Source organism: Chelonia mydas, chromosome 3 (genome assembly GCF_015237465.2).
Source record: "Chelonia mydas isolate rCheMyd1 chromosome 3, rCheMyd1.pri.v2, whole genome shotgun sequence".
In the NCBI taxonomy this organism is placed as follows: Eukaryota; Metazoa; Chordata; order Testudines; family Cheloniidae; genus Chelonia; species Chelonia mydas.
In genome coordinates this window covers 54,197,772-54,220,149 of record NC_057851.1, presented here as the reverse complement: position 1 = coordinate 54,220,149, position 22,378 = coordinate 54,197,772, and the positions used below count along the sequence as shown (strand labels likewise).

The 22,378-nt window shown below is 42.3% G+C and overlaps 2 protein-coding genes across 4 annotated transcripts in view; one reads left to right on the top strand and one right to left on the bottom strand.

Annotated features, from left to right (window-relative positions):
- B3GAT2 (beta-1,3-glucuronyltransferase 2) overlaps window positions 1-20,962 on the top strand; it is a 55,594-nt gene extending 34,632 nt beyond the window's left edge. Inside the window, exons 3-4 of one of the 2 annotated variants that reach the window (XM_007070561.4) lie at window positions 19,820-19,968; window positions 20,055-20,962. In XM_007070561.4, coding sequence (XP_007070623.2) covers window positions 19,820-19,968; window positions 20,055-20,141 — 236 coding nt within the window. In that variant the 3' untranslated portion in view covers window positions 20,142-20,962. Of the gene's footprint in view, window positions 1-11,923; window positions 13,271-19,819; window positions 19,969-20,054 lie in introns of those variants that run through there. The other variant, XM_043542464.1, reaches the window with a different exon arrangement.
- SMAP1 (small ArfGAP 1) overlaps window positions 19,205-22,378 on the bottom strand; it is a 240,703-nt gene continuing 237,529 nt past the window's right edge. The window contains exon 11 of one of the 2 annotated variants that reach the window (XM_007070547.4): window positions 19,205-21,645. In XM_007070547.4, the coding sequence (XP_007070609.3) occupies window positions 21,511-21,645 (135 nt within the window). In that variant the 3' untranslated portion in view covers window positions 19,205-21,510. The remainder of the gene's footprint in view (window positions 21,646-22,378) is intronic. The other variant, XM_037894289.2, reaches the window with a different exon arrangement.

The following is a 22,378-nucleotide window of genomic DNA, read 5'->3' as shown; positions in this document are numbered from 1 at the left end:
GTAAAGGGACTGGGACAAAAGCATGAATAGTGTTTCCCCTCCCCCAACTCTGTCCATTACAGGAAAAGACACTGGTTTCTCATTCAAAAAGTGGGGAGGCTGGCAGGAATGGGGAGCAAGGAATGTGGGCACTGTTCTCTCTCTGCCCATTGAAACCTTTTGGCACACACCTGCTCCACTGCACAACAAGAACCCCTGTTTTTCATGTTAAAGCCTGGTTATCCTGTTAAAGAAAGTTGGCCAAGGTTTCTGTTTTCAGCACATTAACCAGCTTCTAGAAAAACAGGACCCACCATTGTAAATGTTTGCTACTGTCACTTACATCCAATATAGAGGTCCCATATTAGGTAGGGGTGAGAGGAGGTAAGAAAAGTAGAGCTACCTTTCAAGTTTTTCATTATATGTAACAAAAATAGAGGTACAGTGTAGTGTGGCACCAACAAACCCAGAGGACGTTTCAGCAGACGCTCCTAGGATAAGCTTTGCCTACTTTGTTTTGCATCAAATATTATAGGATAGTTATTCTCTGCTGTAATCAGTCTCGGAGACAATCCGTATTTATTTAATATAGAATTTTACTCTCTTTAACTCTGGCAGTGCCTTGCATATCTTATAAAAAACAGAATGAAACTAGAGTTTGCACTGTGCAACATTTAAAGCCAGTGCTGTGATTTGAAGAGACTTAGTGGGAACTAATAAATAAAGCAAATAAAAGGTCTCATTAAATAAAACTAACCAAGCAAAAGTCCTGCATCCACACCCTGAAATTACCCAATGGGTTCACTTGGACCATGAAAGGGAACAAATTCAGTAGGCAAGATCCCGCCCCTTTCACCACTCCCTGAACGCAGACTTCCAGGCCCGGATCAGAGTGACTCAGTGGAGAGAGATAACAAAAAGAGGGGGTAGCTGTCTACCTCTCAGATAGCTCAGTTCCACACCTTTTAGGGGGTTTAAAAATTAATTCACAGACATAATTCATGCTTAAACAAGATTAAGGTTGTAAATATCTATTACTTCTGGAAACAGATTTTCTTTTAAAAATCAGAAATTTTGGAAAGACTAGAAATTTAAACTTAAGGTTACACTAAAATTAAATATGGAAATGGCTGCAACTCATGGCTGGTATTATCCCATTGCATCCAACCCGTGCACACTTCAGGCAGAGTCTAAAACCCCTCTATATCTTTTCATGTTGCTCAGACCTCGAGAGAGCAGCAAAGTCAGCAGTTTAGCCGTCCTTGAATATTTAGTCCTGTTTTCCTTATATGATTAGATTTTTTTCTATTAGCTTCACAATATTTTGGAGATGTATTACCTTTGCATTTTTTTTATATAATCTTTAAAGGAAAGACAAAAGAACAAAGAGGGGTAATAGAGAAATTTGTAACAGTGCCTTCTCCAGCACACACAAAAGATGACAAGGAGAGGATGCCTTCTTTCTCGTTCATCACCACCATTAGCCATGACTGCACCGAAGGCAGTTTCAATTAAGAAATGTGTTTTTCCCCAGTCATATAATGCTATGGGACCATCAGAAACTTCCTTAAAGTTTATTTCTTTAGCAGTTCAGTCATTAGGATTAGGAAACATTGTTGACCAGTTCAGTTCAAAATTACCAAGTTAATTTACATAGTTCTACAAATTAGTTCTACATTCCTTGGTCTGCTAGGGCAGCTTTGTTTCCTGGTGGATCTGGCTACTGGAGGATTCCCTTTCCATAGGGGAATCCTTGGCTGGTATAGTGCCACCATGACAGTCATATCACCTCCTCTTCTAGACCTTGCTGTAGGGGGCACGGCCAAGCGGGGTGTTGCTTGGGTTTCCCAGCAATCCTTTTGGCTTGGCATAGTGTTCTTGGGGTATCCAGGACTGGGAGTCACCTTGTTCACCTGACTCCAGTGAGAGGGAGTCTTACCCAGGGTGGCTGGGTGTCAGCTCCCTGACACCACCAGCCCTTCAGCCACTCAAGCACTCTCTTCTGGGCTATGCCACCCCTGTCTTTGCCCTGTAGGTCAACAAGAGGTACACCCCAGTCTGAATAGCTTTGAAGTGTTCCCCTGTGATAACCAGCCTCTGACATTGGTTACTCACAGAAATCCCAGATCCTCTGTTCCCAAATATGCCATGTCACACCCCAGTTCTACCTTAAATCCCTGCTCCTGTATACCACACAGCACTTGTAACAAAACAAAAGACTGTTTATTTAAAGAAGTTTTGAGATTATACTAGAAACGAGAGTGTGGTGGAAACAAATGATTACAATATAAAACACAAAATTGGGTCTACACTTATTAATAGTTGTATATCCTAGCTAATAAAGTAGGGTCCCCATCCCCCCCACAAAGTTCAGCCTGTTGCAGGGGTAGCTGGAATCACAGAACTCAGGATCCATTTTTTTTTCATGAGAACACCCTTCAGTGAATGGAGAGCTTGTGCCTTTCCCCACCCTCTGTTCTACTGAAACAGGCCTTTGTCTTTGTTCCTATAAAGGGTGATTCTCAGTCTGTTGAAATGTTCGGGGTTTTTTTTTTTTTAACCTCCAAGGGGTTTAGATTGTTTGCAGGTGTCTCTGATGTTTTGCAGTTGAAAACCTTGGGATGGAGCAAAGCTAGACGATTGTGCTTTGCATTATATCATTGGCTAACCATGGTAGGGTAACAACTCCTCCTGCTTGAATGAGCCATCATTGACGCTTATTATCCCCTGCTGACTTACTTTTATTTCAAGTCCCTAAAGCAGAGGTGGGCAAACTACACCTGCGGGCCACATCCGGCGCTGTTCTACCCGGCCCTTGAGCTCCCGGCCAGGGAGTCTAGCCCCCGGTCCCACCCCCTTCCCCACAGCCTCACCTCACTGTGCCACCAGCGCTCCTGTCAGGCAGTACGGCGATGGGGCTGCGAGCTCCTGCTGCTCTGAGTGGCATGGTAAGGGGGCAGGGAGTTGGATAAGGGGTAGGGGCTCCAGAGGAGCAGGCAGGGGACACGGAGCAGGGTGCAGAGGTTCTGGGGTGGGGCAATCAGGGAGTAGGGGGCAGTGGTTCTGCCGGGGGGCAGTCAGGGGATGGGGAACGGGGGGGGTTGGATAGGCGTGGGAGTCGGGGGGGGCTGTCGGGGGCAGGGGTGTGGATAGGGGTCTGGGCAGTCTGGGGACAGGGAGCAGGAAGGGTTGGATAGGGGCAGGGGGTCTGGGCAGTCTGGGGACAGGGAGCAGGAAGGGTTGGATAGGGGCAGGGGTTCTGACGGGGGCAGTCGGGGGAGGAGGCCAGGCTGTTTGGGGAGGCACAGACTTTCCTACCTGGCCCTCCAGTTTTGCAACCCCGATGTGGCCCTCGGGCCAAAAAGTTTGCCCACCCCTGCCATAAAGCATACTTTATAAATACATTTATCCTTAAAGATTACCGTACATACATGTCACAGAGATTATGCATCTTGACAAGTTACAAGCGTACATGTTACTCTTATGGATAAACATCCTGCAAGATGTCTTTGGTGTGGTGAGTTCTTTCACAAAGAATGGGACTCTGCCAAGGAGCCTTTGTATTACACAATGCTACCTGAGGATTGGATTTCTAAAACCACCTTCCCTCCAGTCTTGGTTCAGTCTTTGAATACACTGAAAGAAAATATACATGCTAAAAGCACAAACATCATTAGTAGGGGTCTTATAAAGGATATGTCACACAGATATGTATGAGAATATGAATAAGATTTATTATACTTGTGTGGAAATGTGAATTTATTAGGGTGAATTTAATAAGGATAAATATCTGTATAATTGGAATGATTTATATTTTTTCAGTTAATGTTAAAAATTACTTTTTAAAATGGCAGTTTTCCAACATCTTTCCAAAGCAAACCACCACCACGTTAGGCTCTTGGATTTCCAGAGTACAGGTGAGTTGAATCATATGTGCATTTAACTTACGCAAATTCAACTATACGTGCTCGGCAAAAAAAAGAAAAATAACAAGATACCTGTAAATAGTGCGGGTGATTCCACCCACCATTCCACTCAATGAGCGTGTGCCCCGGAGTGAGTGTGAGATGGGAGACGTGAATCTGCTGTTCCCTCAGTTGGTCTCATTCCCGCTTGCCTCTCATAGTGTGAGCATCTCGCCACGCTGAGTGTGATTCTGGTGTTTAAAGATACATATTTTTCATACAACATGGCCCCTAAACGCAAGCCAACTACTTCATCTGGTGCTCAGCCAAAGAAACAGTGATCTGTTCCAATGCTGGAGGAAAAACTGGCTGTGTTGGACTTATTGAGAGATGGTATGTCGGTCTCCAACGTGGGGTGTAAATATGGCCGCAACGAATCTAGCATCCGTGCCATCAAGATTTGAGAGAGAGAGAAATTCGTCAAGCCGTGGCATCAAGTGCTCCAATAACTGCTAAGGTGATGAGCCAGGTGCGTGATAAGAGTTTAGTGAAGACTGAAAAGGCATTAAACTTATGGCTGGAAGACATGAACCGTAAACGTGTGCCTATCGATGGCAACATGTTGCGAGAAAAAGCTCTTAGCCTCTACCTGCTGTTCAAACCTCCCGCCGAAGAGGGACAGCCTTCTGATGAGAAGGAATTCAAAGCCAGCCAAGGTTGGCTTAACAGTTTTAGGAACCACTTCAACCTCCAAAACGTGCAGACTATTGGTGAAGCTGCATCTGCTAATGAAGAGGCAGGAAAAGCCTACCCCGAACAATTAAAGAAAATCATAGAAGAAAAGGACTATCTTCTGGAACAAGTTTTTAATGCTGACGAGACTGGGCTCTTCTGGAATAAAATGCCCAGCTGCACTTACATTTCGAAATCAGAAAGACAAGCCCCTGGCTTCAAAGTAGCTAAAGACCATGTGACTGTGTTGTTTTGTGGCAATGTGGCTGGGCATTTAATAAAGCCGGGCTTGCTGAACAGGGCTGCTAATCCCCATGCCCTAAAAGGCAAGAACAAAAATCTCCTGCCTGTGTTCTGGCAATCAAATAAAAAGGCTTGGGTGACGGCAGCATTATTTCTGGATTGGTTCCACAAGTGTTTCATTCCGGAGGTCAAGAGGTACCTCGAAGAGAAAGGACTTGACTTTAAAGTGTTGCTGATCATAGACAATGCTCCTGTCCACCCTGCGGCACTCTGGTTTGCGCATAACGACGTTGAAGTCGTGTTTCTCCCCCCCAATACCACCTCATCCTCCAACGTCTCGACCAAGGCGTGATTAGCTGTTTCAAGGCCACGTACACGAGGCTTACGTCTTCACGGATACATAGCGCTATGGATGCTGATCCCAATCTTAATGTGATGGAGTGTTGGAAGTCCTTCAACATTGCAGGTTGCATCACTTATATTAAACAGGCAATGGATGCAGTCAAGCCTGAAACAGTCAATGCATGTTGGCAAAACCTATGGAAAGAATGTGTGAATGATTTTAAGGGTTTCCCGACCATTGACAAAGAAGTGAAACGCATTGTTCAGGTGGCCAGGCAAGTGGGTGGTGATGGTTTCGTCGACATCCTTGAGGAAGAAATTGAAGAATTAATTGAGAGCCATAGAGAAACATTAACTAACGAAGAGTTAGAGGAACTGATAAAATCATCTATAGAAGACTAAGATGATGACAACGAACAGGAAGAGCCAGCAAGTTGGAATCTTCATAAATTTGCTGAAGTGTTCCAAGCAGTGAAACACTTGAATGGTTTAATTTCTGAATACGATCCCTCTATGGAACGAAGCCTCAAAATCATATGTAGTATTACGGACAATTTGAGACCGTATCAAGAAATGTTTGAGCAGCTCAAGAGACAACAGCGACAGTTGCTGATCACCATGTTTTTCAAGGAAAAACAACCAGCAGCAGATAAGCCTACGCAATCAACTTCTCGAGCTGAACCAGAGCCAATCACTTTGTCTATGACTTGCTCTCCGTCACCCAAGCTCTCTATCACCTCCATCTCCTGCATTGACCTCAAACCCTGACGACCCCCTGTAATTACCCCATCATTAAAAATACAGTACAGTAAAATTATATTTTGCATATGTACTCTTTATTATATACTGTACATTACTGTATACATTTATACATATTACTGTACAGGTTTGTATACACAAAACCATGTACAGTATACTGTATTCTATGGGCGATTAAGGGATTTTCAAGGGTAATTTCGACTATACGCGATTTTCACCTTACGTGCTAACTTTAGAACCTAACCCCCGCGTAAGATGCGACTCCACTGTACACAAACTAATTCAGGAATCTCTTTCTGTATCTTTAATTTCTAAATCTCTGGTTAATTTTGATCCCTAACTAAGGGCAGGTCTACACGTAAGACACTGCAGGGGCGCAGCTACAGCACTTTAGTGGCGACTCTACCTATGCTGATGGGAGAGCTTCTTCCATTGGCACACTTAATCCACCTCCATGAGAGGCGGTAGCTATATTGACAGGAGAAGGCCCCCCATCAACATAGTGCTGTCTATACCAGGAGTTAGGTCAGTGTAATTTAGTTGTTCTGGAGGGTAGATTTGTCAGACCCCTGAGCGACACAGTTATGCCGATGCAAGTTCGTAGTGTGGACTTGGCCTGAAATGTAAACAATAATTTTCAGAATCATCTGGCTAAAACGTACGGACTTGAATGCTGCCTTATTGTAACCTTTGGATCTTATTCATATTACCAGAGAATGTTGTCAAAGGTTTGGAAATGAAAAATAAGAAATCTGTTATAATGACAAACAAGTTTATACATATTTAGACCTAACTGGCTAAAGGGAAAAATTGTTTGTGCTGTTAAAAGAATTTTCTGTGCTAAGATTTGCTGTCTATTTTTTACAGCAGCCTTTGGGGTTTGATCCTGCTCCCAGTGACATCAGTGGGAGCTTTCCCATTTTTTTCAATAGAAGCCTGATTGGGTGCATACTCTCATTTAGTATTTGTTATGATTATGGTTATGTAGTTTAATTTTTGAATAGTCAAAAGAAAGAAGAAGGTGGAGTGAACCTGCAGATGAAAAATTTAGATGATTCACATGAGCCTCAGTTGTTTGATTTAAATGAAATTTGAATAATTTAAACAATTTATTTTTTTAAATTGAAACTGTTCTCAAAAATAGTATATCTGCATTTACTTTTATGGGGCTTAATTCCATATATGCCTTGCCATTAAATAACCAGGTCCAATTTAATTCAAATTTGACTAATATAAAAAGCAAGTTTGACTTAGTTTTCTGTTGATCATTTGAATTGACACTGTATGACCCTGGAAATAGTAACATTTAATTTTGTAGGCTTTTCTCTAAATAATCTGACAAATATAGAAAGCAGTTTTGACTTAGTTCTTTATAGGTTTCTTTGTATTAAAACTCTGATCAAGAGAGTAGTAAGTTTGCATTTACTTACCATCTTATTAAGAGGGTTTTAATTTTAACCTTGGAGGGCTTTTTTTTTTTTGTTAAATTATACGTGGTTATTAAGGTTAAGTGCGATTTGATTTATAAAAAGGAAATTTTGATTGAGTTCTTTCGTATGGGGTTATATTTTTATAAGACAAAATGAAATTCTTGAGCATTGTAAACCTCTTGGTCTAATAGATACTTTATTACTCAAGGTGTTCCAAGTACTTGGTGATGTTACTCTGTGTGTGTGTATTTTAGTCCATTACTGCATTGAATATTTATGGAATGTACTTGTCACTTTTTAAGTTACTGTTTTATTGATATAAAAATGTCACCCATGAAAGTAGAATTTTGCCCCTTTTTGCACCAGCCTTTTGCACCATGGATGTAAACTGGAAAGAGTTATAAAAACTTTAAGAAGTCTTTAATATGTGGCTGCAAACATGAATCCAGTTATTCCTCTTTATTTGTGTAGTTTGCCTACATCGAAGTACGGTTATCCTCAGATATAAGATACCTGTTTTTTGTCCAGTCCTCGGAGGTTCATAGCCCTACGGTACAACACAGTATGGCAACAAATTTAAATTAAATATCCTACATACTTCTATGGAAATGTTTATAATGATTATCCTGAAGGTGATCATTTTTAGTGAAGAGATGAAAAAAGTCTGCATTTTCTAGTCACTGCTTATTGTTTGCTGTATCAGTGCTAAGGTGGGAATATTTTGGTTTAAGGGTGCAACACTGATTTAAATACTACAGTGCTGTACATCTCTCTGGTGATAAGAATAAAATAGTCCAGCAAAATCACTTCTCAGTTTAATGAGTTACTGATGCAATAAAGATGTGCAAAATTTGGAGAGAAGTCTATCCACTAGTTTTGGCTAGTTCTGAGAGTGGTGATTGTCATGCTGTCTGGAGTGGCTCATGAGTGTGAGTGCCAACCTCAGGGCAGACTATCAAGAAGCAGAGCACAAACTCCAAACTGATGGTATGTTCTATAATTAGATTTCACCAACCCAGTAACAAGTGCGAACTCCTAAAGCACTGTAACAGTCTTACCATGGAGTCACAGACAGTCCCCTTGGGCATTCCAATTATTTTACCACCCAGGCAAGCTGGACTAAATGATAGTTGGTTGCTATATTATAACAAAGATCACAAAATACTCATGTTGCTCCCAGTCTCACTTACCCAGGTCAATTTGTATCTTAGATCTCACACCAAAGACCATGCTATAATAAACTAACTGAAGATTTATTAACTCGGAAAAGGCAATGAGAGAGTTATTACAAGGTTAGAGCAGACAAGCATATGTACACAAATGAGTTAAAGTCCATGGTTTTAAAAGGTGACAGAGCTGTAGTATTCTGTCAGCTCTGAATATCTTTTAGGGCTAACCCAGGTTGACCCTGGGGATCTCTGCTTCTGTTTCATAGCTCCGGCCCCTCAAAGTCCAAATTGCAAAAGAGATGAAAAAATTTGTCAGCTATTTTTATTCCCTTCTTCCAGAATTCAAGCTGGTGAGCCCTTTTAGCTGCTTCATGGGTATGAAGGGGCAATTAACAGTCTTCGTATTGTGATGTCCCACAATGACCCATTTAGTTTTGATAGGCCTTCTTGATGGTTAGGAGACAATCCCTCCTGACTGAGCTCACAGTTTCAGAGTAAACTGTTTTTTACAGTCATAAAGCAAAAACTCAAATACGCTTATATTATGTGATAAAGATAGTATAAGTGAGATTAGTGCATGCAGCAACTTACAAACATTTCATAGTGCCTAAACACATTGTTTCACTTGTGTGTTAGTATGGTTAAGATTGGTATCAGACTTAGACTGGTGTACAGCAATGAATTTGGCTGGGGCTTAAAGACTTGGCAAGAGCTGGCACTTGGTCTGCCAGCCTCACAGTGACTGATCCAAAAACAAAGTTACTTTTGTAACATTTGAGGTTTTAAGTGTAATCTTGTCTTTTAACTTCCAGGCTAGCATTTGCTCTCTCTCTCTCTCTTTCTCTTTTTTTTGGTTGTTGTTCCAATTGCAGTCAATATCCTTTTAAGTTTTGCAGTATTACTTAGACCAGTGGTTCTCAACCTATCTACCATTGTGGGCTGCATTCAATACTACCTGTATGTCCCTGAGGATGTCAAATGGGCCGCGGCTGTGTGCTGATTGGGCCACAAGCTGAGAACCACTGACTTAGACTGTTTCCTTGTTTGAGTGGGATCATCACCCCTCCTGACCCTATAATCTGTTTCTGATTCATAGATATGGAGACCTTTCTGAAATCTGTCTCTCTTTGTACATTATTGAAAAGATATAGGTGCTTCAGAGAGAATCTTGATCTTGGTTGATGATCATAGTAAGTGCAGTGGATACAGAAGAAAAGCTCTAGAGGAGCATCCTGTAGAATTTGGGCCACTGTAGTACATTTATACAGTAGGCACTCATCACCAATATATACTTAGGAGGAATTGGATTGTGGATTCAGAGGAACATTGAGTCTGCCTTATGTCTTTGGTAACTGCTGTTTTCACTGCTTTGAGATGAGTTACATTGTGACTTACATTGTGTATTTCTCTGCATCCCAGATGAATAATTGTTTTCTTTTAAACAATGAACTGGGTCGGTTTATCATGAAGCCAGATTCCTCTAGTACTTATCCTGTCTGTAGGGTACCTACTAGAACCATTTATGTGGATGGGTCCTGGACAAGGAGGTCCTCTATAGGAGCAGATATGAATCCCTTTCTGCCTATGCACTAAAATACTTGTTTGTTATGGTTTATATTCCCTTTTATTAGGCAATTTACCCAAAGACTCAGTCACTACTTTTGTCTATAAGCTTCTTCAAAAAGTTTGAAGCATACTGTGCTGCTGCCAGGAGCTGGTTGGATGTGTGTTCCAGGAACAAAACCACATAGGTTTATATTACTGTCAATACACCTAGCTGAGGAATATAAAGCATCCAGGATAAACAGTGTAGCTAGTGATTTGTTTTAGCTTATTTCTAGCTCAAGAGTTTTTGATCTTCTTCGGGAGGAAGTTGGATGATGAGTCTTCTAATGCCAGGCTAGCTCAAGGAAAGCAGATGAATTCTGAGGGGGACATTAGCATTGATGTAGTAGTTGCATTAAGATGAATCCACTCACCTGTCTGTAGACCACGAATGTCACTGGATAGACTATAAAAAGGAGGACTTGTGGCACCTTAGAGACTAACAAATTTATTTGAGTATAAGCTTTCATGAGCTACAGCTCACTTCATCGGATGCATTCAGTGGAAAATACAGGGGGGAGATTTATATACAGAGAACATGAAACAATGGGTGTTACCATACACACTGTAACGAGAGTCATTACTTAAGGTGAGCTATTACCAGCAGGAGAGCGGGGGGGGGGGGGGGGGGGAAACGTTTTGCAGTGATAATCAAGTGGGCCATTTCCAGTAGTTGACAAGAACGTCTGAGGAACAGCAGGGGGTGGGGGGAATAAACATGGGGAAATGAATTTGAGCTCTCTGTCCATTGTGCGACAGACGCTAAATTTTGCTGGAGTCTCCTGAGGCTTGAAGAGCTGGCATTTCTCAGGCTTTGCTTTATTGTGAGATCTGTGATATACGAAGGCCTTGGTTCTGATGGTTCTACTGAGGCAGATGAGAACGTACTTGTGTTTTAGTGACCATTGGTTTGGAGTGGGGGCCCTGCAATCTATGGTATCCTTGGTCAGAGTCTGAAAGAGCCCTTGCCAAAGTTAAGACAATTAGAATGAAAGTAAAAGCCCACCCCCAAAATAAGCTACCATAGTGGATACCAAACCTAAACAAAAACACCTTTTCTCACAAACAGCATTAATTGTGACCCTCCCTTCCCAAAAGCCTGGGTTTTTTTTGTTTGTTTTCTTTTTTAGTTTTAATCTCTGAAGGCCAACAGTTTAAGGAATTAGTAAGTCCTGCAGCTGAAGGCCTTCCTCATGATAAATGTCCTGTCAGCAGGGGTCCCTCCCTTTTAAATGGTTAGCATTCCAGCTCAAGCCCCTCCACTTGAAGCACTTTGGTACGAGGAAAAGGGTAGTCTCTGAAGTAGGCAGGTTCCAAGCCACTGAATGCTTTTTACAGGTAAAAATCAATACCGACTAGAAACCAAGTGGTAGCAAGTGCAGGTCACAGAACTTGGTGTTAGATACTTAAGGTATAATAAACAGGCTACTGCTTTCTGTATGACTTTCGGTTTCCAGGCTGACTTAGGTGCAGCCCCATCAGGAGTTTATGGAATAAATTAATGTTGAGGTGACAAAGGCATAGATCCCATTAGCAATGTCTTCATCCAAGAAAATCAGTCAGTCTCCTGGCTAGACAAGGATGGGAAAAATGTTCATGGAGGCTGCTGCCATGTGATCATTTTAAGAGCTGCTTGGGATCTAACACAACTCCTAGAATGTGAACAAGTAGTAGAAACAGCACCTCAGCAAGAAGGGCAGGTATAATTCCTTGGTGTATCTAATTGCTTTCCCACATAACTTCAGTCTTATCCCGATAGGCCTTCAGACAGCTAGCTATCATGCATGGCCCAGGTGTTCAACAGTACTGGCTGGGCTGATGTGGAGAGAGCTGGATGTCAACACTGAGCAGGAGGGAGGCAATATGAAATCCTGTGAAACTCCACACAGCAGCAGTCCTAGGAATGAAAAGTAATTGCCTAACACAACCCTGTGGAATTACTCAATAAAGAAAGAATGGAACTGTCCAAGAGCAAGCACTGCCCTGACAGAACTGCTAAGCAATGTTCTCCTGCTTTGGTGCACACGCACAAGCCTGGAATTCCTGGCTGGAACCACCCGAAGAACTTCTTCAGTTTCCAGCAAACAAGTAAATCCACTTAGAGGGCGATAGAGTAAAATGGAAGAACATGATAACACCTGGATTAATTTTAGGGAAGCTTTAGATGTCTGCTTTACAAAACTCCTGATGTCCGTCTGTAACACACAAAGAAAATGTACATCCTTGGATAAAAAAAAGAGAAAGAGAATGCTTCTAATTTAAGCAGCATTACAAAACCCTGTTACCAACATATCTGCTTTAGTAGTGCTGCCATGACAGTACTCTCTGCAGTGAATTTAAGCGCTTGGCTTGTGAATCTCCAAAGCTGGATGGACCTGAGGCTGCTGTTGTATCCAAACGCGGGTGGAGTGAGCTGTAGTGTGATGTTCTACTGCTGGGCATTCCCATCATGGAAAGCCCTGGGACATTTCTCAAAGATGCTATTTTCATGTATTTTGCTTAGAGGCTAAGCCAGGGATGAATGTTTTCAGTGCCAGATTTATTTTTAAAACCCTAATCTACTCTTTAAAAGAAGCTGTCCTGCTGTGGAATGAGATGGGGTTTTTTGCAGGGAGATAAGGGCTAGGCTGAAGCCCATAACCAACATTAAGGTTTTTACTTCTAACCAACTTTCAAATCTATGAGTGTATGTTGCCTTATTTCCTAGGCTTGGGTAAGTCTGGTTTTGGAAGCCAGAGAATCTCTGAGGTTGGGATACTGCTCTTAAAGAGAGTACATGCAAGTTACTTTAGAGCTGATAAGCTTTTTGTGGTGCTTGTTCCTTGAAAGCTACTCAGAAAGAATGTTGTCAGTCAGGAGTTAATTTTCTCATCTGTGATAATGGCCAGCAGTGTAACCACTGCCACTAAGGAGCTAACATTCACAACTGCTTGCTTTAAACAAAGGGATTTATGTGTACCCACAGATTAATCTAAGCAGCAAATGCTGTGCAGAATAACAATTTTCTTTATAACTTCCCACAGAAAAGCAGCAGTGGCTGGGCAAATTGTTAGAAATGTATTCTTTAACTAGACAATGATAAACAACATGTTCTTGAATCGACTAGGGGGTGTATGCACATATATATAAAATTTTTCTTTCAATATTCAGGAAAAGTGAATGTCTCCATTTATGACAATAGGCCTGCTTCCTTGGTGAGGTCTTACTGGTGAGAAGGACTTCAGTCTTTTTCTCAGCTATAGAGCCATTTAGTTTCTGCCCTTAAAGAACTAAAGACAAATGAAGGGAAAAAATGAATTTGCCTACTCAGGCCTTGTCTCCATAGAATCATAGATTTTAAGGTCAGAAGGGACCATTATGATAGTCTAGTCTGACCTCCTTCACAATGCAGGCACAGAATCTCACCCACCAACTCCTGTAACAAACTCCGAACGTATGTCTGAGCTGCTGAAGTCCTCAAGTCATGGTTTAAAGACTTTAAGGTACAGGGAATCCTCCAGTAAGTGACCCGTGCCCCACACTGCAGAGGAAGGCAAAGAAACTTCATGGCCTCTGCCAATCTGCCCTGGCGCTTTAGTCCACATGAGAGGGCTGTAAATTTCAGTGCACATGAGCATGTTGTGTGCTAACTGGCCAGTGTGGACTCTGATAGTGCTCACTAAAAGTTCCTTAGTGTGTGTGATGTAGCTCTGTTTGAAACAGCACTGTGTTAACCTGCATCATGTAGAGAAGCTCTCAGATTGTCTATACAATTAAGACTGAGTGGAGAGGCCAAAAATATGTTTAGCAGAAAGGGGAACCAAGTTAACGGTTGACAGCAAAGGTAACCTTGAAGAAAAATTCTAGTATTTTTCAGAATAGCACTTTCAGTGATAGAGGAAGTGTATGGATGGGGGAATAGAGTCCAGTTTTGAGGCTGCTACCTTATGCTGCAGGACACTGCGCTATCTTGCCTCCTTCTTCCCCTTCCAGATTGAGGTGGCAGAAGGCTGCATTCACATGGTAACAGTCATACTGGGACAGACCAAAGCCCAGAATCCTGTCTTCCAACAGTGGCCAATGACAGGTGCGATGGCTGTGTCAGCCTTGGCTCCCTGCCAGCTCATGGGATCTGTCTAAGTGAGGGGGAATAGGCCAAGCTAGATTGGGGAAACTCAGTTAAGCCAGTTGTGGGGATGTAACCTGTTGGCAGCCTAAAAGTTTCTCCTCTGGGGTTTAGAATAGGGAGTAATCTTAGCAGTAGGGATGAGAACTGGATTGGGAGGGGGGTAAGGAAAACTGTAATAGGGTCGTTAGTAGGCTGGATTGCCCACTAGTTAATGCCCACCCACTTGCAGGGGCAGTGGTAGGGGAGCCTGGGCTCTAGCGGGGTCAAGAGTTGCTAGGGCTTCCTTCTTGATAACTAAAGTAGACTACCTCAGATGGAAACAACTTCCTGCTAAGAGAGAGAAAAGGGTGCTCTCCTCCAGGTTCCTGAGATAACACTGCTCTGTGTCTGACATGAAACAGTCTGTTTAGAGATGAAAGAGCTTTGAGAAGTCTGGGTGGAATAGTACTGGTTCCCAGGTCAACCGGTCTTGTAGTGTCCTGATCACCTTGTCACAGCTTTTGGTCTACTGGACCCTTTTGCGTGCAGTGTCTTTTACCATATCTATCAAAGAGGCAACGACGATGGCGGTTTGGTATGAACCGTTGATAGCACCCTACTATTCTCCGAAACTGCTGTACTTGCCTCTTTGTGGAAGGGATGGGTAACCTGCTAAGGCCTGAACTTGGTCCACCAAAAGACATAGCCACCCCTTTCTCCCCGCCAGAGCATACCCCAGGTAGGTGACTTCTGGGGTGGCGAGTTAACACTTGTTTGGGGTAGTTGTCAACAGTAGCGTAGCCGGGTGGGGAGCGTCTTTTAAGTTTTAGGCGCCTTTTTTTATTTTTACTCACGCGGCAGCGCTCCGGCTCGACGGGGACCTTCACTCGCTCCCAGTCCTCGGCAGCATTTCGGCAGCGGGGGCCTTCAGTGCCGCTGAGGATCCAGAGCGCCACCCGGTGAGTACAAGCAGGTGGCACCTTTTTTTGCGCCTCTCTGAGAGCCTGTAATACTGCCATCATGTGCTTCATGTGTTCAGCTCAGCTTTCACTGTAGATTATTATGTCAATGTAGTATGCCCCATGCGGCCGTAACATTCTATCCATCAGTTGCTGGAAAGTGGCAGTGACTCCATAACGTTTAAACTGGTACAGCCTTCATGGTGTGGAGAACGTGCTTTTTTTTCCCTTTAGATTCAGGTGTCCATGGGATTTCCCTTGGTCAAGGTTGAATATTTACTTAGTGGGTCAACCCGAAACATGGGGTATGCACTGAATTTTGAAATGGTATTTATCTTCCAGAAGTTGATACAGAACTGTCACCCCATCCAGCTGGGATTCCTCCACTCTATGTGACTCTTTGATGACTCCCTAGTTCTATCATGGCCTGGAGTTCCTGGTGAATGGTCTCCCACATATTCCTTGGGAATGGCCATGGGCTCTCATGTGTCTTCCTCCCTTGTTCGGCATCTATGTGGTGGAATATCAGGTGGGTCCACCCGGGTACCGCTGAAAACACCTTGGCGAATCACCAACTGGCAAATTTGTTACTCTGGTTCAGGCTGCAGACCTTTTCCTACAGGTACTGAGACAGCCTTGTGGTGCTGTGGCCTGAGATTCCAAGCTCTGGCCTGGGGAAGAAACTGGGTGACAAGGAGGCCCTCTTATCCTTTCCAGACCTTCAACAGGTTGATGTGATACATCTGGGTAGACTGCCTTTACCCAGGTTGCTGGATCTCATAATCAACCTCACCAACCCATTTCACCACTCTGAATTGGCCTTGGCATCAAGCCAAGAATGTGGATTCTGAGGTTGGCAGCTGGAGTAACATTCGGTCTCCGGGCTGGAACTTGTGTAGTTGGGCCGTTTTGTTATAGGCTTCTTGCTGTGTGTATTGTGCCTTCTGTATGTTCTCTTGTGAACTCCCCCAGGGTCTTCAACTTGTCCTACAGCTGTATAACACATCACGGTGTTGTTCGCCCTGGTGCGTTGCTCTTCCCGTTTCCTGGAGGAAGTCCATAATTCCCCTTGTCTGCCTCCCATATAGTAATTGAAATGGGGAGAACCTTGTGGATGGTGAACAGGAGAGTGGGGATCAGGCGGTCCCCGTGTCAGGGTTTGGTGGTCACAAACTTTTTCAGCATGTTCTTCAATGTTTTGTTAAACTGCTTGACCAGCCCATCAGATTGTGGAAGGCACACTGACATCTTTAAGGACTTGATCTTCATTAGGTCACACAGCTCCATCAGTTGTGAGGTGAAATTTGTCCTTGGTCTGTCAATATTTCTTTCAGGTTCCCCACCCCAGCAAATACTTTTGGAGTTCAGTAGCAATGACAGCCGTTGCTGCTGACTGGATGGGAATGGCCTGGGGGGATCTGGCGGCATAGTCCAAGACTACAAGTATGCATTTGTGCCCTGCTGCGGACTTCTCTAACAGGCTCATCATGTTTATGCCTATTCGCTTGAAGGGCACTCTCACAATGGGTAGTGTTAGCTGGGGGACCGTCTTTTGGCCCTTCCACTGGCATTCTGAGCATAAGGCACAATAGTCTCCCATCTCCAGGTGGATGCCTGGCCAGTAGAATCTCAGGGTCACCCATCAAGCATCTTCTCTCTTCCCAAGTGACCCCCATATGGGGCTGTATGGGACAATTGTAGTACCCTCCCTTGAAACTTCCTCAGTACTAGGAGTTGCATTCTGACCTTTCCCATTCTAGGATCCTTCATCGCCCGGTATGCCCTCTCGCCTATTCAAAATGGGGCCACTGTTTCCACAGCTGGGGGTCCAGTAGTTTGCTGTCTGCACAGGCAAGCTGCTCATAAACCTCTCTCAGTGTGGGGTTGTTTCTTTGTTAGTCCACAAAGTCCTCCTCATTGAAAAGTAGGTTTTCAGCAAATTATGGCAGCGGCAAGCCCCTATGGCCCCAGTTGGATCAGGTGACATATCCTTCACCCATGGGGAGGGTCTTTCTTCATCTTCCTTTGATCCCCTTTCTTTCCAAGGCTCCCTCTTGGCCACTGCAGCTGTTTCCTGCCTTCTCGGGTCTTCCAGCTCCACGTTCTCCAATGAGGTGCCTGCCACTCTTTGACCACTTCTTTGAAGAACTTTCATTCATGCCCAAGTATGACCCAACAGGGCAGGTCTTTTGTCACTGCAGCCTGTAATGTTTCCATGTGTTCTTGCATGGTCAGCCGTACGTCTCTCATTGGGTAGGGTCAGATGTCTCTATAGATACCCTGGAGGTCAATTTAGATCCTCAGCTTTACCTCCTGTCCCCCCTAGCCTCTCCCAGACTAAGATCTGGCTACAGCCTGAGTCTATCAGCCCCTGTACAGACACTCCATTTGCTTGTATAGGGACCAACATCCTCCCAGGGCCCCTATTTCAAGCTCTGTTATTGGCTGTCTAGGCCTGCCCATAATTACAATCCACCAACAAGCAGTCCTTTCTGAAATATTCTTGCTGACCACATGCAAAACAGCTCCGAAAGGGAGGAGTTGGTTTTTCATTAGGTTCTCCCAAGGGAGGGAAATCCCCTTGGATAAGATTACTTGGCTCAGCCAGGCAGGGCTCTCCTGGTTATTAGGGGTGGACTTGCATGTTTTTCTCTTAGCTTTTGTGCGCATGCATGTCCCCCGCCCCCACTAAGCACGTACATCCAAGTTCTCCCAGTTACCCGTTGGTGTTCGCTTATCGGTGCTCCTGGAGGACTCAGGGCACATAGGACTGACTTTCGGTGTTTCAGCCTCTGGCCCAAGAAACATCAGGTAATTCTCTGACAATACTGCTTCTGCCAATGTTTCTGGGCGATATCTCACAACCCATTTGCATCCCCCCACTGGAAGGATTCAGGCAAACTGTTCTATGACCATCTTTTCTGTCACCTGAACCCTAGTCCATCCCTCTGGCTGGAGCCATTGCTAGCAGTCTTCCGTCAGGCTCTGAGTGACTACCCATGGCCGGGGGGAAGAGACTTCTCAAAGCAGAACTGTTGATGGTAGGTTTCTAGTGAGATATTTAAGGTGTCCACGATGACTGCTTTGACATACAGCAAACAGCCATTACCTGTGAACTAATGACTCAGACGATCAGAAATGATTCTGAAGTTTAACACTTCAGGCAGTGAGGAAATTAAGGTTTTGCCTATTGAGAGAGATAGGGGATCCCTTGTTTTTGCACCTCTGTAACCTAGGTTAAGAAGGTGGGGGAAGGACAGATGTATATGGAAAGGATTGAAACAATAAACTGCCTAAAACTTTGTGCCCAGAACTAATCAAGGTGTTCAGAAAATATAAACTGTTTTACCTGAATCAGTTTCAGAATGCCTTTACAAGCTGTACTATTTTTAGCTCTCCCGTGTTGGTACCTGACTTGACTTGCTAAAGTGGAGACGATCTATTTTCAGGTCTAACTCAAGTACTTGCAAGATGGCAACAACAGCACTTAGAAGCTGTTTTGCATGTGATGCATGAAAATATTTCCTTTTTATTCAGTTGCAGTTTCATGTCTAAAAATGATGCTGCACTAAAGGGACCTGATAAGATACTAGAGTTCCCTCAGATACAATAATTTCAAAGAGTATCCCTGCAGGATTATTGTAGTAGAAAATGGGAGTAAAGTTTACATTTCAGACTCTTTGCAGCATTAAATAGCTCTTGCCAGTATTCCAGAACAGATTTCAAAATTATGTTGTGACTCCTTTGAGAAAAATACAATGGACACCATTCCAAACTGCCCTTGAGGAGCATCTTATTGGTAAATGTAACAGGTCTGTTAACGGATGCCTTAGACTGAGCATCTGTAATTTCTTTTTCCTGTAGGTGTGTTGCCCTTGTGTTGAATAATGTTTTTCAAAAACTGGCCAGCTCATATTATAAACACACGTCAGACTCCTTAGTCCTAAAACTTGTCAGTTGGCTTGTGTTAGGTTAGGTGACTACAAACTGGAGATCTGTGGATATTTCTTTAATAAAAAAGAAACTTAACACAAACGATATAAATTATAATGCCAAAATCAATCTAAATTTACTTGCCTTCCAACACAGAGTTCAATTGGAGATCCTAATCTTCAGTAACTAAAAAAGCTGTCAGGTCATAGAAGACACCGAGCTGCTGTGGCTTAGTCTTCCTGTTTTAAACTCACCTTTATGTTTGAGATGGAAGCGTTTATAGCATGTGTGAATTCATAACATTTGTATTAGCTATTGGTTTATATTTGCCAAGACAATGAAAAATAAGAGAAAGTATTGATTTTTGAGAGAGCACAGTTAATCAGCTAAAAGAAAATATAAAAACAAAACTGATTTTGTTGCACCATAGGCAGTTGGTATAAACATGCAGAAATTAAGCGATACAGACAATTTCAAAGCAAAAAGCAATCAATTTCATCAGTAGGTTTTAGTCAACAATTGTAAGGTATGTAAAAGTCTACCCAAATAATTCATAGGAATATAAAACAACAAATATGTAAGTTCTTAACTAAGGGGTTGGAAGATTTTCAGATTTAAATGACAGCCACGTAAACAGTTAAAAGTTTAATTTTTTATTTTAAAAATTGTCTTAAAGGATTTGCTGTGAGCCTTCAAGTGATTCTGTCAAACCCTAAAGCTGTATTCAAACGCCGTGGGTCTCAACCAGGAATGCAAGAATCTGATTTTCTGAACCAGATAACAACCGTGGAGGAGCTGGAACCAAAAGCAAACAATTGCACAAAGGTACTAATTCCACTACCATTGCAGAGTACTTACAGCTATCTTTGTAGATTACCTAATACTGCACTAATTAACCTTCTGTTTTTTAGGTTCTTGTATGGCACACTCGAACAGAAAAGGTAAATCTAGGTAATGAGCCAAAATACCACCTAGACACAGTTAAAATTGAGGTATGATCTGGAGATATAACTGTGTGGGACATACTGTATAGGAAATGGATGTGGCTGAAGATGCCTGACTTCAGTCAATTAAGAATTCAAGCAGCGTACAATCTACCACTCTGCAACATCCTGCACTAGTCATCTGATGGACTTCTGTTCAAACAAAAATTTGTCAGATAAGCAAATCTGATATCTTAAGAGACATAACATCTTTTGTCTTGTTTTGCATGCATTTCTCAGCTCGGTATCACTGAACTGAAATATAAGCATTTGTTTTAAGAGTTTCCACATAGTAATACCAATCAAGACTGAAACAACTGAAGTGCAACATTTTCAAAAACGAGGAGTCCTTGTGGCACCTTACACGGCTACCACGCTGAAACATTTTCAAAAACATTTATCCAACTTAATTGATGGAATTATTATAAACTGGTTTTAGATCGCAAAATACTGGTCACCAGAAATATTTGTTAAAAGCGTTTTTCTTGTATTAAACAACTTTCTTGAAGTCACAGTGACAAGGTAAATCATACAGTATGAAATAAAAACCACACAATGGTTTATGGCTTTATCTTTTTAATATAGGGAAATAACATTTTATCAATACGAGGCACCATAAAATGTAAACACAATTACCGTCAAACCTGGATATATCTGCAAGGACAAAAAGTATCCGTATGTGATGAGTTACCCTGTATGCATATTGTGCAATAAGTTCTTTATATTAGCACTATGTATACACGTATGGAGCCAAATTGCATGTTTTGTCACAGGAAACTCAAATGGATCAAATATTCATGTTTTAAAACAATAAACTAAAAATGTGTGGAACTACAGTAATATCCAGGTTTATCTTGCTTTCACTAACCATGTTCCCTGTTAAGCACACCATAGTAACATCACAGTGAAATGAATGATAAAACACAGTATGTTTGATACATTAAAAACATTGTTCAGTGATACATTTACATTCTATTTATATGATTAAACATTTGGTTCATACAGTACCTTCTACAAGGATTACTGGGTAATTTGGGGGGCAAGGTTTATATATTTAGAGATATTACTAACATGATAGCTACGTCCCTTATATGCAAACGTTTGATCTATAATTTTGAGAAAAAAAATTGAGTATGCAATTGGTAAAGCAGCTTCTTGATATGGTTTATGAAATCATATGTACTGGAATATGAAAGAGCTGCCAATGATTATAAATGTATTTTCAATCTGCTTTCCACCACATCAAATTTAAATCAATACAGACCACAACACGGTCAGTTAGATAACTTCTTAATGTGAACAACTGGGAGAAAAGAAAAAGAATAAATGCTTTTGAGCAAGGAATGTCAAGTGACTGTTCTGCATGAAACTTCTGTTGCAATTTTCATTTCCACAGTTGTGTGCTGAGAGTCTGACCCGAAGAGCTTCCTGTCCATCCTGCCACTGTATTGGGGGGCTGGCCAAAGCCCATCACATTGCTGGAACTATTGAGATTCATGCCAGCCATTTGCTGATTCATCTGTGAAATGCACACACAATTCTAGTTAGTACTGGTGTTAAAGCACACACACTTTTTATCAGCTTGAAACAGTAAAAGGGTTCCTAAACTAGGTAAATATAATGTTAGGGAACAAAATGGTCGATTAATTTAAATCAGCAAGCAGGAAACCTTGATTTAGCTACTTGATTTTAGTGATTTAAATCAATCATATTTTGCATTTGTACTTTAGTTATTTTCCTAAAGAAAGGCTGATTCTTATTAGTTGATAACTATTACAACATGTTATTTGCAGCTAAGTATAGCCTTGTGCTAAATATGGTACTTTTTTTGGCTAACCAGCAAGATATAGTGTATCTATACATATTTAAACAATTATATAGATTAACTCACCTTTAGAGTCTTAATTTTTACATTTTATGTTAGAAAATGATGAATGATTTATTAATTAGATGATGAATAATATTTTATTTGTGATTATGTCAAGCTATATTTGTATGGAAATTCAAATATACAAAAACAGCATTTTAATTTTTTTATTAAATCAAACGACCTTAAAAAGTACTGGCTACACAGGCACCAGCTTCCTCCGGGCCCCAGGGGTGCTCAACCCCCCACAATGCCGCTGCCTCTTCCCATCCCCATCCCACCTCTTCCTGCCCAGTTCCGCCCCCTTCCCTGAGCACATCCCATCCCCGCTCCTCCCCCAGCTCCTCCTGCACACCTTGGAACAGCTGATCATGGCGGGCAGGTG